We start from the raw sequence: 17,720 nt of genomic DNA on the forward strand, positions 1-17,720 counted from the left end.
CGATCATTCCTCCGGTCCTGGCCCCTTTCTTGAGCATCAACACCCGCCCCCACCCATCAAACCCGATTGTAAACACCCCATCACCAGCTGCCCTGCCCTCAGGGTCCCCAAACCTTCCTGCCGAGTCAATCCATTAGGAAACTCTGCAGAACACCCCCCTTTTCCTCATTCTCCCCTCCAAGCGTTTTGGTCATTCGAACCTGTCTTAATCCGGGGACAGTCACTCCTGCGAGCCTCCTTTGGGGGGGAAGATGGCTTTCTGGACTTGAAAGTGCTATATGAAGGCAGGTTGTTGTTGTTGTTGAGGGGTGCCAAAGGCGGGTGATGCCAGGAGAATAGTGGGTTGACATACTGAGGCTGGCGGATTCAAAGTGCCACCTCCATCTGCCAGCTACCATCCTGTTAGAAATTGGAGTATTGACAGGGTCCCTGACACTTCCGGTGGCTCAGTGGTTAGCATTGCTGCCTGACACCATGAGGGACCTGGGTTTGAGTACAGCCTCAGGTGACTGTCTGTGTGGAGTTTGCACGTGCTCCCCGTGTCTGTGTGGGTTTCCTCCTACAGTCTAAAGATGTGCAGGTTAGGTGACTTGGTCATGCCGAATTGCCCCCCATCATGTTCGGTGCATTAATCAGAGGGAAATGAGCTGAAAATGTGTTGCTGGAAAAGCACAGCAGGTCAGGCAGCATCCAAGGAGCAGGAGAATCGACGTTTCGGGCAAGGGGCCTTCTTCAGGAATGACTGAAGAAGGGCTCATGCCCGAAACGTCGATTCTCCTGCTCCTTGGATGCTGCCTGACCTGCTGTGCTTTTCCAGCAACACATTTTCAGCTCTGATCTCCAGCATCTGCAGTCCTCACTTTCTCCTCAGAGGGAAATGGGTCTGGGTGGGTTACTCTTTGGAGGGTCAGTGTGGACTTGTTGGGCCAAAGGGCCTGTTTCCATACTGTAGGGAATCTAATCTGGTCAAATCTCATTTCTGAGACACCGTCAGACCGATGAAAGGTTGCCGTTTTTAACCCACAGCTTGGCCCTTCTGTTTAACCCCTTAGATACTGAGTGCCCCCAAAAGTGAGTTATTTTAGGTGCTCAGAGACCAGGAGTATCTCAGTTTGAACTGCTGAACTCCACCTGTGTCCACACCCCACCCTCGTGTATGTAGACAGTGTCATAGTAATGTGTTTGTCTCCTTGTCACAGAGGGGCCGTCTGACAGTGAGCTGTTTCACGACTTGTACAGTTGCACTGTCTCAGTGCGAACTCGTTAACCCCTCATGTGCCGAGCGAGTCAGTCACTGTGCTGCCTAACTTCTCATATTGGGGAATCATCAAGTGATCTACTTAACCCCTCATGTACCAGTGGAACTGTGCAGTGAGCTGTTTAACCCCTCATGTGCCAGGGGAATTATGCAGTAAGCTGTTTAACCCCTCATGTACCAGGGGAAATGTGCAGTGAACTGTTTAACCCCTCGTGGATCAGGGGATCATGCAGTGACCTATTTAACCCCTCATGTACCAAAGAAATTGTGCAGTGAGCTGTTTAACCCCTCGTGTATCAGGAAAATTGTGCAGTGAGTGTTTACCCCCACATGCACCAGGGTCATATACTGAGCCGTTTAACCTCTTGTGTACTGGAGAATATCACAGTGATCTACTTAACCCCTGGGGAATCATGCAGTGAGCTGTTTAACTCCTTATGTACTGGGGGAATCATGCAGTAACCTTTTGAACCACTCATGTACTGGGAGGCTGTGCAGAGACCTATTTAACCCTTTCTGTATCATAATAATCATGCAGTGAGGTGTTTTAACTCCTTGTGTACCGAGGAATCATGCAGTGAGCTGCTTAACCCCTTTAAAACCAGAGAAAACTTGAAAGACTGTTTAACCCCTTGTGTACTGGGGAATTCTGCAGTGCACTGTTTAACCGTTTGAGTACAAGGGAATGGTACAATTATATAGAGAGAGTCTCACAGAGAACTGTTTGTTACATCGTCTGTCGAGAGAATATGGCACTAAGCTGTTTAGTTGAGTGTGTCTTGTTGTGAATTGTTTAACTTCTCGGTATTGTGGGGAATCTAATAGCGAGCTGTTTAACCATTTGTGCACCAAGACTGCCTGCAGAGCTGTTTAACACCTTGTGTACTGAGACGGACTGACGGCACACTGCTTAACCACTTGTGGACAGAGAAAGAATCTGACAATGCACTGTTCAACCATTTGTGTATTAGGAATGCCTCCTATCTGAACTGTTTAACCCCACGTGTACAAACAGTGTCTCAGGGTCAGTTGTTTAATCCCTCTGTACCAGACACACCTCTCCAATTAGTCATCCACTGTTCCAACTCAATGGTCACTTTGGTCCTTAATTTGGATGACCCTTGAACATCCCATCGTTCTGGTACAGCAAGAGGCTATTCATCCCATCGACTCTGTGCTGATCAGACAGATGTCTTTGGATATGTGTTGTGTTTAGATTTCATATTAAGCGCAAATAAAAGGATTTTCTGATCATTTGGAAATGACATGGATATTTTTGAGCGAGATGCTCATGACAGTCTGGAATTGGAGAGGTTTTTCTGGGCTTCTGGGAGTTGGAGAAGGGTCAGCATCAATCATACAGCTAGTGGGACATTGTGGGAGTGGTCACTGAGCGTATCACAGATTCCTGAAAGGAGAACCTAGAGATAAGAGAAGGATTAGATTCAAGATTCAGCAACTTTTAGGCCTGACAGGTAATTTGAAGGATAATTTGAGGCTTAGTTCAGGAGGGTTCTGATATGCTTATGGTGGATATCCCTCTCTTATGTCTGAGCACACCACCTGACTGATCCTCTCATCTGCTCTCTCCACAGCTGATCCAGTAGATGTTTTACAAGTGTTGCAGTTTAACAGGTTACCTGAAGGAGTAAGGACGACCACAGGCTTCTGCCCCAAAAGGAAGTCCGTCTCCAGTGCAGATGTGGCTTACAGAATATCCAAAAAGGCTCAAATCAGCGCTCCCACCAAACAGCTCTTCCCAGGTAAGCAGGGACAGCAAACTGAGCATGCTGGGAAACTGGAGGCCCTCTGCGCAATGTCCGAAAATCCTGGTGTAGAGGAAGGGGAAGAGGGGCCATAGGTTGACCCTTTGGTTAATGATTGGGGGTTACTCATTTTTTCTGCCCCCAGTAGCTGCGGACTGATGATTGACAGTCCACCTTTGACCTCATCTCCCTGCCCCAGACAATGATAGTCTGTGGATCATATCCATACGTGCAGTACTGTGCTGCGGGTCTTTGAGCCGGGCACTTGCTGCCTTTGCATGTTCCAGAGGAATGCCAAGAGCTTATGTAGAAAGCAATATGTTGTCAAGTCTGGATTTGTTGTAAATGCAGGTTCTCTGACTGCATGGTGTGTCACTGAGCTGTCTCTGTTTAACCCGGTTCACTCAGTGACTCCCTCTCATCCCTGCCACACATTGATCCTCCCCTTGTCCATATAACCACTCCCGTGACCCTCTCCTTGTACGTATGGTTACTGAGTGACCATCCCTTGTCCCTGAAGCCACGAAATAATCCTTTCTTGTCACTCACTGACCTTTTCCTTGTCTCTATGGCCACTGAGCATGAGTGATGAAGTGATCCCTTCTCTTGTGCAGGAGGCACTCGATTCCCCGAAGACTTCTCCATCATGACACTGGTGAAACCGAAGGTTGGAAACCAAGCTTTCCTGCTGTCCATCTACAGTGAGCAAGGCATGCAGCAGGTGGGAGTGGAGCTAGGCCGTTCACCTGTCTTCCTGTATGAGGACCACAGTGGGAAGCCTGCACCCGAGGACTACCCCATCTTTGGAGGCATCAATCTCTCCGATGGAAAGTTAGTAGATGGGGCTGCTGTACGTGTGTGTCCCCTGTGCTTTGTGTGTATGTGTCTGTGTTTGTGTGTATCAGTCCATGTGCTTTGTGTCTGTGTGTGCCAGCCTGTGTGCATTATGTATGTGTCTCTGTGTGTATACATTCCCTATGCTTTGTCTGTGTGTGCGTCAGCCTCTGCACTTTGTATGTGTGTCTCTGTGTATGCAGCCATCCTGGTGGTGTGTGTGTGTGTGTGTGTGTGTGTGTGTGTGTATCTCTATGTTTGTGCATCAGTCCCAGTGCTTTGTGTATGTGAGGGTGTGTGTATATGGTCCCTGTGCTTTGTGTGTGTGCTTTGCACATGTGTATCTGCATGTGTATCAGTCTCTGTAATTGGTGTGTGTGTATATTTCTTTATGTTTGCACATTAGTCCCTCTGTTTTGTGTATGTATCTCTAGGTGTGTATCAGTCCCTGTGTTTTGTGTGTGTGTGTGTGTGTGTGTGCGTGTGAGAGAGAGAGAGACCCTCTGTGCTTTGTGCATATGTCTTTATGTATGTATAACAGTCCCTTTGCTTTGTGTATGTGTGTGAGCCTCTGTGCTTTGTGAGTGTACCTCTCTGTTTATCAGTCCCTGTGCTTTGTGTGCGTGTGTGTGAAGGTGTGTGAGCCTCTATGCTTTGTGCATGTGTCTCTATGTTTGCGTATCAGTCTTTATGCTTTGTCACTTCCCCTGCCATTTCTGATGCTGAGCCAAATCCTGGTATCCAGGATTTTACATTGAGCTGGGTTCCTGATCATATCTTCTCCATCACTAAGTCCACCTATTCCCATCCCAGGTTGATTGTCTGTCTCTGTGTCCACCTCAGCACATCCATCTGCTAAAACACTGATCTGTGCCTTTGCTACCTCCTTGATAACTCCAAACCTCTCCCGTCCGTTATCCCATCTCTTGTAAAAAAAATTAACCTCGAACTCTGCTGCTCATAACTTCACTCATCCTGAGCCTCATTTCTCTCCCACCCCTAACTTGGTCTGAACTCTCATCCTTCTCTTCAACTCCCTGTTTTTGTCATCTCCTACAATCCCATGACTCTCCGAGATCTCTGTGCTCCTCTAACTCTGGCCTCTTGAAAATCCTTGATTCCCCTTTTCCACCATTTGTGGCTCTGCCTGGGCCCTGATACTAGGAATTCCCTCCCTGAATCTCTCCGTCCTTCTACTTCAGTTTTCCCTTTCCAGACACCCTGAAAGCCCATCTCTTTGACTGCGGTTTCAATCACTTTTATTCTTATTTTTATGGCTTGTTAAAGAATGTTTTCATCACAGTTGGCTTGATAATCATTCCTGTGAAGTCTTTTAGGGGTTTTACTACATTGAGTCAACACAAATTCTAACTTCTTACAGTTATGTGCTTTGCTAGAGAGAGAGAGAGAGAGAGAGAGTGTGTGTGTGTGTGTGTGTGTGTTTAATCTTCTTATGTTAGAAATACCAAAACTGCAGATTCTGGAATCCAAAGTAGACAAACATGAAGCTGGAAGACCTGAAGAAGGGTTATACCAGAATCATTGACTTTTCCACCTGCTGATGCTAGATTCGAGCACAGCAGGTCAGGCAGCATCCAAGGAGCAGGAAAATCGATGTTTCGGGAAAACGCCCATCAACAGGCATTCCAGCTGAAGGGCTTTTGCCCGAAACGTCGATTTTCCTGCTCCTTGGATGCTGTCTGACCTGCTGTGCTTTTCCAGCGCCACTCTAATCTAGACTCTAATCTCCAGCATCTGCAGTACCCACCTCCACCCCCTGATGCTGCCTGGCTTGCTGAGTTCTTCCAGCTTCTGTTTATCTACTTTGTACATACTGGATTGTCTGTTTCCTGAGTTCATTTTTTTGGATTTGATTAATTATTGTCACATGTACCCAGGTACAGTGAAAAGCTTTGTTTTGCATGCAGTACAGGCAGATCACACCATACAAAGTGCATTAGGCTAATAGTCTGCAGGCTCCTGTATTCCCATGTGTGCAGGAGTTTAGACATAAATCTTTGTACTTGTCTGCACCTATCTCTCAGTATGCCTATTCCCAGTTTACTAAAACGTTTATTATGTCCTGTGTGCTGATGTCTGCGCAGTTCTTTATATTGTCTGTCTGCTTCTACATCTGGTTAGTGAGTTAGACTTTACAATCGGGAACCGTATATTCTATGGAACAGGATTGTTGACGTTTCACATACTGCATACTCAGGCATTACATTTCACAGAGACACGGAAAGATCAGCTAGTGGGAAAAATGTGGCAGATGGATTGCATTGCTGGAAAATGTGAGATCATCTATTTTGTAGCAAAAAGGGACAGACCGGGGTATTATTTAAGTGGTGAAATAGTGGAAGGAGAAAGAGATTTAGGGGCCCAGGTGCACAACAGTACACTAAATTAGAGTGGGCAGGTAGCAAATCTAAATAAAAGATAAATGGGATGGCCATTTCTCCTTATGTATGCCTGACTCTCTGTTTCTGTCTATGACCCTGTTTCTTTGACCATCTGTGTGTGTGTGTGTGTGTGTGTGTGTGTGTGTGCATTTCTCTCTCCTTTTGTGCCTATTTTTCTATGTGTGTTAATCTGTTTGTTTCTGTGTCTTCCCTTTTCTCTGTATGTGTCTGTTTGACTGTGACCATGTATGTAAGCCTACGTAATTATGTATATTCTGTTTGTTTCTCTGTCAGCTTCTCTCTCTGTATGTGCTCCTTTCTTTCCCTGTTTCTACCTCTCCATGTGCCTGTATGTTTCTTTTCCTGTACTTCTCTGTCTTGTGTTTGTATATCTCTGTTTGCTTCGATGTCTATGCGTATTTCTCTGTCTCTTGATTTCTGCTGGTGTATCTTTCTGTGAGTGCGTGTCAGTTTAATTCTGTATCCTTGTGTCTCTCTCTGTGTCTCGATCAGGTGGTTTTGCATCTGTGTATGTACTTGTTTGGTTCTGTGTCAGTATCTGTGTGTTTTTGTGTGTATCTATGCGTGTGTTCCTCTCTATGTGTACATCTGCTTCTCTCTCTGTGTGTCTCTGGGTGTGTGTCTGTTTATTTATGTTTGTCTCAGTGTATTAGTGTACGGATGAAGAGCAGGAACAGGCCATACTGCTCTTTGGTGGGGAATGGGTGGCGCATGAGGTCATAATCAATTCAGCCTCGCACACGTGTTTGGGTCATGACAGCATGGGAGGGAATAACTGGTGAGGACCTGTCTTCCAAATTTGGGAATGGTGGGTGATAACAAACCAGTACCTTGGGTAGTAGCGCATAGATTTGACAGTCAGCTGAAAACTTTGGCAAATTGCTTTACATTTGACGATAATGGATCTTACTGTACAACCAGTGCACTCTGTGAGATGATACAACGTTAGTGAGGAGGGGAAATAACATTTTGAACACCCCATTTCCTCCATATGTCTTGGAAGGGTCCTCACGTATGACAAGCTGTTATCAGGTACAATTTATTGGGGTTCACTGAACAGACTGAATGTTGTGTTGAGAGGCATGAGAGATGCTGAGAGGATGTTTATGGGAGAGTTTATGATCAGAGGGCATTGTCTCAATATAAAGGGCACCAATTTAAGATTGAGATGAGAAAGTATTTCTTCTCTTCGAAGGTTGTGAGTATTTAGAACTCCTTGCCAGCAAGAGAGCTGTAGGGGCAGAAATTAAGGGTCTGTCTGTCTCTGACTATGGTGGTGGATTATTTGGGGTATGTGTGAATTTGTTTACATGAGATCAGTCTGTGTAATGTTCTGCATTTATGTGTCTATCTCACACTGTTTTCTGACTGTTCCCTGTTCACTATGTGTCTGCTTGTTCCTTTGTCTATATGTTGTTCTTTATGCATATCTTTGCTTCTTTATCTGGATGTGAATCTGTTTCTGTGAGAATTCCATTTTCTGTGCCTGTATATCATTCTAGGTGTATTTTTGTTTTATTCAATCGTGGGATATGAGCATTGCTCATATTGCCCATTCCTTTTTACCTAGAGGGTAGTTAGAAGTCAATCATATTGCTATGGGTCTGGAGTCACATGGAGACCAGACCAGGAAAGGAGGACTGCTCCCTTCCCAAAAGGACATGGGTGGCACGGTGGCTCAGTGGTTAGCACTGCTGCCTCACAGTGGCAGGTACCCAGGCTCAATTCCCACTTCTGGTGAATGTCTGGGTGGAGTTTGCACATTCTCCCCGTATCTGCATGGGTTTCCACTGGGTGCTCTGGTTTCCTGCCACAGTCCAAAGCTATGCAGGTTAAGTGGATTGGCCGTGCTAAATTGCCCATAGTGTTCAGGGATATGCAGGCTAGGTGGAGTAGATGTGGGAAATGTGTGATTTTGGGGATTGGGGTGTCAGGGTCTGGGTGGGATGCTCTTCAGAGAGTCAGTGCAGATTCGATGTATTGAATGGTCTCTTTCCGCTCTATGGGGATTCTAAGATTCTATGACATGTCAGCCTGTTCCAAACTGCGTACTATTCCGATATCCATGTGAGTCAGTTTCTATTGTAGTTTGATTTGGAGTCTGCACATTATCCTGTGTGTGTTCTGATGTCAACAATTTGCTTTGTGTGTGTGCCAGTCATCTGTTGACCTTGATATTGGTGTGTATGTGTTGTGCAATATATCTTGTGTTTGTTCCAATGTCCCTTTTGTTCTTCTGTCCATCAGACTGTTTCTATTTTTGTGGTTTACCCTGCACTGTATTTCAGGCTGATATCCATTTCTGTATTACGTTTGTATGTGTTGGGATGCTTATGCATATGTATATTATTCTGTGTGGTTTCATTGTTCTGTGTGTCTGTTTCCAGTCGGTGTATTGTTGTCTGCCTGGGTCTTGTCTGTATATTGCTCTGTGTGTGTGATGCTAGTCTGTGATATTGCTCTAGTTCCAGTCTGCATGTTATCCAGTGTGTCTAGTTCCAACCTTTCACTTATCTGTTTGTCAGGTTCAAGTCTGCATATTGTTCTGCGTGTCTGGTTCCAGGGTGTGTGTTGTTCTGTGAGGAGTTCCAGCCTGTATATTGCTATTATTGTCTTCTTTCAGTCTGTGTATTGTTCCTGTCTGTATTGTTCCTGTCTTTGTATTGGTCTGAGTTTCTAATTTGAGTCTGTGCAGAGTTCTATATATGTGGATCCAGTCTTTGTATTGTTCTGTTGTCTGGTTCCAGATGGTGTAGGGCTCTGTACATGTGGTTTCAGTTCGTTTATTTTTCTTTATGTCTCATTTCAATCTATGTCTTGCTCTGCATTGTTCCTGTCTGTGTATTGTTCTGTGTATGTGGATCCAGTCTGCGTATCATTCTGTGTCTCAGGGTCCTGTCCTTTTATTGTTCTGTATGTGTGCATCCAGGCTGTATTTTCCTGTGTGTGCCCACTTACAGTCTGTATTGCTCTGAGTTTTTGGTTCCTGTCAGTGTATTGTTTCTGTGTGTCTGGTTCAAGCTGTGAATTGTTCTCTCTGTTTCTTTCTAGTCTGTTATTGTTCAGTGTCTAATTGGTCCAGCCTCTGTATTGCTCTGTGTCCAGCTGCTGTCTGGATTATTCAGTGTGTTTGCTTACTGTCTTTGTGTTATTCTGTGTGCCTGGTTCAGCATGTGTACTCTTCGGTCTGTTTGTTTCCAGTCTGTGCATTGTTCTCTGTGTTTCTAGTTTGCACATTGTTCTGTCTGTCTGAATCCAATCTGTACATTGCTGTGAATGTCTGGTTTCAGTCTGTATATTTTTCTTTGGGACTTGTTCCAATCTGTATGTGTTTTTGAAGTTTGCGTTGTTTTGTGTGTGTGCTTCCTGTCTGTGTATTGCTGTGTTTTTCTGGTTTCTATCTGTTTAGAGTGCTATGTCATCCCAATTTGTGCATTATTCTTTTAGTTCCAGTCTGTGTATTGTCCTGTTGGGTTCCGGTCCATGTATTGGTATCTGTGTCTCATTCTGGTCTATGTATTGTACTGTGTGTGTGCTTCCAGTCTGTATTCTGAGTAGAATTCACTCCGAATACTGTTCTGTCTGTGAAGTTGAACTCTGTGTGTAGTTCTGTCTGTGTAATATTAAATCTGTATAATATTTTGTGTATCTCTTTCTAGTCTGTGTATTGTTCCATGTTTCTGACTCCAGTATGTGCACTGTCTGGATCCAGTCTGTATACTGCTCTATTTGACTGGCTATATGCTGTGTACTGTTCAGAGTTTTGATTGCATTCTGTGTATTGTTCTAACTGGGGATACTTTGTGCATTGTTCTGCCTGATTCCAGAATGTGTTTCCCATGTCTCATTCTAGTTTGTGTATTGTACTGTGCATCTGCTTCCAATCTGTGGATTGTCTGTATGTTATATTGCATACTGTGTATTGTTCTGTGTGTCTGTTTGCAGTCTCTAATCACAACAAAGACAGTACCTGTCTGGTCCTCACTTTCCACTCCACTAACCTCCGGATATATTGCAACATCCTCTGCCATTTCTGCCACCTACAGACAGGGATTTATTTCCCTCCCCACCCTATCTGCATTCCGGAGAGACCATTCCCTCCTCGACTCCCTTGTTAGGTCCACACAGCCCCCACCAACCCACCCTCCACACCCAGCACCTTCCCCTGCCACTGCAAGAAGTGCAAAGCCTGCGCCCACACCTCCCCCCTCACCTCCATCCAAGGACACAAAGAATCCTTCCACTGTTCTGTGTGCCTGGTTTCCAGTCTGTGTACTGTTCTGTGTGCCTTGTTTCCAGTCCGTGTACTGTTCTGTGTGCCTTGTTTCCAGTCCTGTACTGTTCTGTGTGCCTGGTTTCCAGTCTGTGTACTGTTCTGTGTGCCTTGTTTCCAGTCCGTGTACTGTTCCGTGTGCCTGGTTTCCAGACTGTGTACTGTTCTGTGTGCCTTGTTTCCAGTCCGTGTTCTGTTCCGTGTGCCTGGTTTCCAGACTGTGTACTGTTCTGTGTGCCTGGTATCCAGTCTGTGTACTGTTCTGTGTGCCTGGTTTCCAGTCCGTGTACTGTTCTGTGTGCCTTGTTTCCAGTCCGTGTACTGTTCTGTGTGCCTTGTTTCCAGTCCTGTACTGTTCTGTGTGCCTGGTTTCCAGTCTGTGTACTGTTCTGTGTGCCTTGTTTCCAGTCCGTGTACTGTTCTGTGTGCCTTGTTTCCAGTCTGTGTACTGTTCTGTGTGCCTTGTTTCCAGTCCGTGTACTGTTCTGTGTGCCTGGTTTCCAGTCCGTGTACTGTTCTGTGTGCCTGGTTTCCAGTCCATGTACTGTTCTGTGTGCCTGGTTTCCAGTCCGTGTACTGTTCTGTGTGCCTGGTTTCCAGTCCGTGTACTGTTCTGTGTTCCTTGTTTCCAGTCCGTGTACTGTTCTGTGTTCCTTGTTTCCAGTCCGTGTACTGTTCTGTGTTCCTTGTTTCCAGTCCGTGTACTGTTCCATGTGCCTGGTTTCCAGTCTGTGTACTGTTCCGTGTGCCTTGTTTCCAGTCTGTGTAGTGTTCTGTGTGCCTTGTTTCCAGTCCGTGTACTATTCCGTGTGCCTTGTTTCCAGTCTGTGTACTGTTCTGTGTGCCTGGTTTCCAGTCTGTGTACTGTTCTGTGTGCCTTGTTTCCAGTCCGTGTACTATTCCGTGTGCCTTGTTTCCAGTCTGTGTACTGTTCTGTGTGCCTTGTTTCCAGTCCGTGTACTGTTCCGTGTGCCTTGTTTCCAGTCTGTGTACTGTTCCGTGTGCCTTGTTTCCAGTCAGTGTACTATTCCGTGTGCCTTGTTTCCAGTCTGTGTAGTGTTCTGTGTGCCTTGTTTCCAGTCCGTGTACTGTTCTGTGTGCCTGGTTTCCATTCCGTGTACTGTTCCGTGTGCCTGGTTTCCAGTCTGTGTACTGTTCCATGTGCCTGGTTTCCAGTCTGTGTACTGTTCTGTGTGCCTTGTTTCCAGTCCGTGTACTATTCCGTGTGCCTTGTTTCCAGTCCGTGTACTGTTCTGTGTGCCTTGTTTCCAGTCCGTGTACTGTTCTGTGTGCCTTGTTTCCAGTCCGTGTACTGTTCTGTGTGCCTGGTTTCCAGTCTGTGTACTGTTCCGTGTGCCTGGTTTCCAGTCCGTGTACTGTTCCGTGTGCCTTGTTTCCCGTCCGTGTACTGTTCTGTGTGCCTGGTTTCCAGTCCGTGTACTGTTCCGTGTGCCTGGTTTCCAGTCTGTGTACTGTTCTGTGTGCCTGGTTTCCAGTCTGTGTACTGTTCTGTGTGCCTGATTTCCAGTCCGTGTACTGTTCCGTGTGCCTGGATTCCAATCCGTGTACTGTTCTGTGTGCCTTGTTTCCAGTCCGTGTACTGTTCTGTGCCTGGTTTCCAGTCCGTGTACTGTTCTGTGTGCCTGGTTTCCAGTCCGTGTACTGTTCTGTGCCTGGTTTCCAGTCCGTGTACTGTTCTGTGTGCCTTGTTTCCAGTCCGTGTACTGTTCTGTGTGCCTGGATTCCAATCCGTGTACTGTTCTGTGTGCCTTGTTTCCGGTCCGTGTACTGTTCCATGTGACTGGTTTCCAGTCCTGTACTGTTCCGTGTGCCTGGTTTCCAGTCCGTGTACTGTTCCGTGTGCCTGGTTTCCATTCCGTGTACTGTTCTGTGTGCCTGGTTTCCAGTCTGTGTACTGTTCCGTGTGCCTGGTTTCCAGTCCGTGTACTGTTCTGTGTGCCTTGTTTCCAGTCCGTGTACTGTTCTGTGTGCCTGGATTCCAATCCGTGTACTGTTCTGTGTGCCTTGTTTCCAGTCCGTGTACTGTTCTGTGCCTGGTTTCCAGTCCGTGTACTGTTCTGTGTGCCTGGTTTCCAGTCCGTGTACTGTTCTGTGCCTGGTTTCCAGTCCGTGTACTGTTCTGTGTGCCTTGTTTCCAGTCCGTGTACTGTTCTGTGTGCCTGGATTCCAATCCGTGTACTGTTCTGTGTGCCTTGTTTCCGGTACGTGTACTGTTCCATGTGACTGGTTTCCAGTCCTGTACTGTTCCGTGTGCCTGGTTTCCAGTCCGTGTACTGTTCCGTGTGCCTTGTTTCCATTCCGTGTACTGTTCTGTGTGCCTTGTTTCCAGTCCGTGTACTGTTCTGTGTGCGTGGTTTCCAGTCCGTGTACTGTTCCGTGTGCCTGGTTTCCAGTCCGTGTACTGTTCTGTGCCTGGTTTCCAGTCCGTGTACTGTTCTGTGTGCCTGGTTTCCAGTCCGTGTACTGTTCTGTGTGCCTTGTTTCCAGTCCGTGTACTGTTCTGTGTGCCTGGTTTCCATTCCATGTTCTGTTCTGTGTGCCTGGTTTCCATTCCGTGTACTGTTCTGTGTGCCTGGTTTCCAGACCATGTACTGTTCCGTGTGCCTGGTTTCCATTCCATGTACTGTTCCGTGTGCCTGGTTTCCAGACCATGTACTGTTCCATGTGCCTGGTTTCCATTCCATGTACTGTTCTGTGTGCTTTGTTTCCAGTCCGTGTACTGTTCTGTGTGCCTGGTTTCCATTCCATATACTGTTCCGTGTGCCTGGTTTCCATTCCATGTACTGTTCCGTGTGCCTGGTTTCCAGACCATGTACTGTTCCGTGTGCCTGGTTTCCAGTCCATGTACTGTTCTGTGTGCCTTGTTTCCAGTCCTGTACTGTTCCGTGTGCCTTGTTTCCAGTCCGTGTACTGTTCTGTGTGCTTTGTTTCCATTCCATGTACTGTTCTGTGTGCCTGGTTTCCACTCCATGTACTGTTCCATGTGCTTTGTTTCCAGACTGTGTACTGTTCTGTGTGCGTGATTTCCAGACTGTCTACTGTTCTGTGTGCGTGATTTCCAGTCCGTGTACTGTTCTGTGTGCGTGATTTCCAGACTGTGTACTGTTCCGTGTGCCTGGTTTCCAATCCGTGCACTGTTCCATGTGCTTTGTTTCCAGTCCATGTACTGTTCCGTGTGCCTGGTTTCCAGTCCATGTACTATTCCATGCGCCTTGTTTCCAGTCCGTGTACTGTTCCATGTGCTTTGTTTCCATTCCATGTACTGTTCTGTGTGCCTGGTTTCCACTCCATGTACTGTTCCATGTGCTTTGTTTCCAGACTGTGTACTGTTCTGTGTGCGTGATTTCCAGACTGTGTACTGTTCTGTGTGCCTGGTTTCCAGTCCGTGTACTGTTCCGTGTGCCTGGTTTCCAATCCGTGTAGTGTTCCATGTGCTTTGTTTCCAGACTGTGTACTGTTCTGTGTGCCTTGTTTCCAGTCCGTGTACTGTTCCGTGTGCCTGGTTTCCAATCCGTGTACTGTTCCATGTGCTTTGTTTCCAGTCCGTGTACTGTTCTGTGCCTGGTTTCCAGTCCGTGTACTGTTCTGTGTGCCTGGTTTCCAGTCCGTGTACTGTTCTGTGTGCGTGATTTCCAGACCGTGTACTGTTCCATGTGCCTGGTTTCCAGTCCATATACTGTGATGTGTGCCTGGTTTCCAGTCCATAGACTGTTCTGTGTGTGTGATTTCCAGTCTGTGTACTGTTCCATGTGCCTGGTTTCCATTCCGTGTACTGTTCCGTGTGCCTGGTTTCCAGTCCGTGTACTGTTCCGTGTGCCTTGTTTCCAGTCCATGTACTGTTCTGTGTGCCTTGTTTCCAGTCTGTGTACTGTTATGTGTGCCTTGTTTCCAGTCCGTGTACTGTTCCGTGTGCCTGGTTTCCATTCCGTGTACTGTTCTGTGTGCCTGGTTTCCAGTCTGTGTACTGTTCCGTGTGCCTGGTTTCCAGTCTGTGTACTGTTCTGTGTGCCTTGTTTCCAGTCCGTGTACTGTTCTGTGTGCCTGGATTCCAATCCGTGTACTGTTCTGTGTGCCTTGTTTCCAGTCCGTGTACTGTTCTGTGCCTGGTTTCCAGTCCGTGTACTGTTCTGTGTGCCTGGTTTCCAGTCCGTGTACTGTTCTGTGCCTGGTTTCCAGTCCGTGTACTGTTCTGTGTGCCTTGTTTCCAGTCCGTGTTCTGTTCTGTGTGCCTTGTTTCCAGTCTGTGTACTGTTCTGTGTGCCTTGTTTCCAGTCTGTGTACTGTTCTGTGTGCCTTGTTTCCAGTCTGTGTACTGTTCTGTGTGCCTTGTTTCCAGTCCGTGTACTGTTCCGTGTGCCTTGTTTCCAGTCCGTGTACTGTTCTGTGTGCCTGGTTTCCAGTCCGTGTACTGTTCTGTGTGCCTGGTTTCCAGTCCGTGTACTGTTCTGTGTGCCTGGTTTCCAGTCTGTGTACTGTTCCATGTGCCTTGTTTCCAGTCCGTGTACTGTTCTGTGTGCCTGGTTTCCAGTCTGTGTACTGTTCTGTGTGCCTGGTTTCCAGTCCGTGTACTGTTCCGTGTGCGTGGTTTCCAGTCTGTGTACTGTTCTGTGTGCCTGGTTTCCAGTCCGTGTACTGTTCCGTGTGCCTGGTTTCCGGTCCGTGTACTGTTCCATGTGCCTGGTTTCCAGTCCTGTACTGTTCCGTGTGCCTGGTTTCCAGTCCGTGTACTGTTCTGTGTGCCTTGTTTCCAGTCCGTGTACTGTTCTGTGTGCCTTGTTTCCAGTCCGTGTACTGTTCCGTGTGCCTTGTTTCCAGTCCGTGTACTGTTCTGTGTGCCTTGTTTCCAGTCCGTGTACTGTTCTGTGTGCCTGGTTTCCAGTCCGTGGTACTGTTCTGTGTGCCTTGTTTCCAGTCCGTGTACTGTTCTGTGCCTGGTTTCCAGTCCGTGTACTGTTCTGTGTGCCTGGTTTCCACTCCATGTACTGTTCCATGTGCTTTGTTTCCAGACTGTTTACTGTTCTGTGTGCCTGGTTTCCATTCCATATACTGTTCTGTGTGCCTGGTTTCCACTCCATGTACTGTTCCATGTGCTTTGTTTCCAGACTGTGTACTGTTCTGTGTGCGTGATTTCCAGACTGTGTACTGTTCTGTGTGCCTGGTTTCCAGTCCGTGTACTGTTCCGTGTGCCTGGTTTCCAATCCGTGTACTGTTCCATGTGCTTTGTTTCCAGACTGTTTACTGTTCTGTGTGCCTGGTTTCCAGTCCGTGTACTGTTCCGTGTGCCTGGTTTCCAGTCCGTGTACTGTTCTGTGTGCCTGGTTTCCAGTCCGTGTACTGTTCTGTGTGCGTGATTTCCAGACCGTGTACTGTTCCATGTGCCTGGTTTCCAGTCCATATACTGTGATGTGTGCCTGGTTTCCAGTCCATAGACTGTTCTGTGTGTGTGATTTCCAGTCTGTGTACTGTTCCATGTGCCTGGTTTCCATTCCGTGTACTGTTCCGTGTGCCTGGTTTCCAGTCCATGTACTGTTCCGTGTGCGTGGTTTCCAGTCCGTGTACTGTTCCGTGTGCCTGGTTTCCAGTCCGTGTACTGTTCTGTGTGCCTGGTTTCCAGTCCGTGTACTGTTCTGTGTGCGTGGCTTCCAGTCCGTGTACTGTTCTGTGTGCGTGGTTTCCAGTCTGTGTACTGTTCTGTGTGCGTGGTTTCCAGTCCGTGTACTGTTCTGTGTACCTTGTTTCCAGTCCGTGTACTGTTCTGTGTGCCTGGTTTCCAGTCTGTGTACTGTTCTGTGTGCCTTGTTTCCAGTCCGTGTACTGTTCCGTGTGCCTTGTTTCCAGTCCGTGTACTGTTCCGTGTGCCTGGTTTCCAGTCTGTGTACTGTTCTGTGTGCCTGGTTTCCAGTCCGTGTACTGTTCCGTGTGCGTGGTTTCCAGTCTGTGTACTGTTCTGTGTGCCTGGTTTCCAGTCCGTGTACTGTTCCGTGTGCCTTGTTTCCGGTCCGTGTACTGTTCCATTTGCCTGGTTTCCAGTCCTGTACTGTTCCGTGTGCCTGGTTTCCAGTCCTTGTACTGTTCTGTGTGCCTTGTTTCCAGTCTGTGTACTGTTCTGTGTGCCTGGTTTCCAGTCCGTGTACTGTTCCATGTGCCTGGTTTTCAGACCGTGTACTGTTCCGTGTGCCTTGTTTCCAGTCTGTGTACTGTTCTGTGTGCCCGGTTTCCAGTCCGTGTACTGTTCCGTGTGCCTTGTTTCCAGTCTGTGTACTGTTCTGTGTGCCTGGTTTCCAGTCCGTGTACTGTTCTGTGTGCGTGGTTTCCAGTCTGTGTACTGTTCTGTGTGCCTTGTTTCCAGTCTGTGTACTGTTCCGTGTGCCTGGTTTCCAGTCCGTGTACTGTTCTGTGTGCCTGGTTTCCAGTCCGTGTACTGTTCTGTGTGCCTTGTTTCCAGTCTGTGTACTGTTCCGTGTGCCTGGTTTCCAGTCCGTGTACTGTTCTGTGTGCCTTGTTTCCAGTCCGTGTACTGTTCTGTGCCTTGTTTCCAGTCTGTGTACTGTTCTGTGTGCCTGGTTTCCAGTCCGTGTACTGTTCTGTGTGCCTGGTTTCCAGTCCGTGTACTGTTCTGTGCCTGGTTTCCAGTCCGTGTACTGTTCTGTGTGCCTGGTTTCCAGTCCTGTACTGTTCTGTGTGCCTTGTTTCCAGTCCGTGTACTGTTCTGTGTGCCTTGTTTCCAGTCCGTGTACTGTTCTGTGTGCCTGGTTTCCAGTCTGTGTACTGTTCTGTGTGCCTGGTTTCCAGTCCGTGTACTGTTCTGTGTGCCTGGTTTCCAGTCCGTGTACTGTTCTGTGTGCCTTGTTTCCAGTCTGTGTACTGTTCCGTGTGCCTGGTTTCCAGTCCGTGTACTGTTCTGTGTGCCTTGTTTCCAGTCTGTGTACTGTTCTGTGTGCCTGGTTTCCAGTCCGTGTACTGTTCTGTGCCTGGTTTCCAGTCCGTGTACTGTTCTGTGTGCCTGGTTTCCAGTCCGTGTACTGTTCTGTGTGCCTGGTTTCCAGTCCGTGTACTGTTCTGTGTGCCTGGTTTCCAGTCCGTGTACTGTTCTGTGTGCCTGGTTTCCAGTCCGTGTACTGTTCCGTGTGCCTTGTTTCCAGTCC

General features: G+C 47.4%; 1 protein-coding gene across 5 annotated transcripts in view; it reads left to right on the forward strand.

Annotated features, from left to right (window-relative positions):
* The window catches only part of LOC140455426 (collagen alpha-1(XI) chain-like), a 338,251-nt gene that overhangs the window by 52,006 nt on the left and 268,525 nt on the right, over positions 1–17,720 (forward strand). For all 5 annotated transcript variants that reach the window (XM_072550289.1, XM_072550291.1, XM_072550293.1 and 2 more), the window contains exons 2-3: positions 2,854–3,021; positions 3,639–3,855. In XM_072550289.1, coding sequence (XP_072406390.1) covers positions 2,854–3,021; positions 3,639–3,855 — 385 coding nt within the window. The remainder of the gene's footprint in view (positions 1–2,853; positions 3,022–3,638; positions 3,856–17,720) is intronic.

This window comes from Chiloscyllium punctatum, chromosome 30, assembly GCF_047496795.1.
Source record: "Chiloscyllium punctatum isolate Juve2018m chromosome 30, sChiPun1.3, whole genome shotgun sequence".
NCBI classification, from domain to species: domain Eukaryota; kingdom Metazoa; phylum Chordata; class Chondrichthyes; order Orectolobiformes; family Hemiscylliidae; genus Chiloscyllium; species Chiloscyllium punctatum.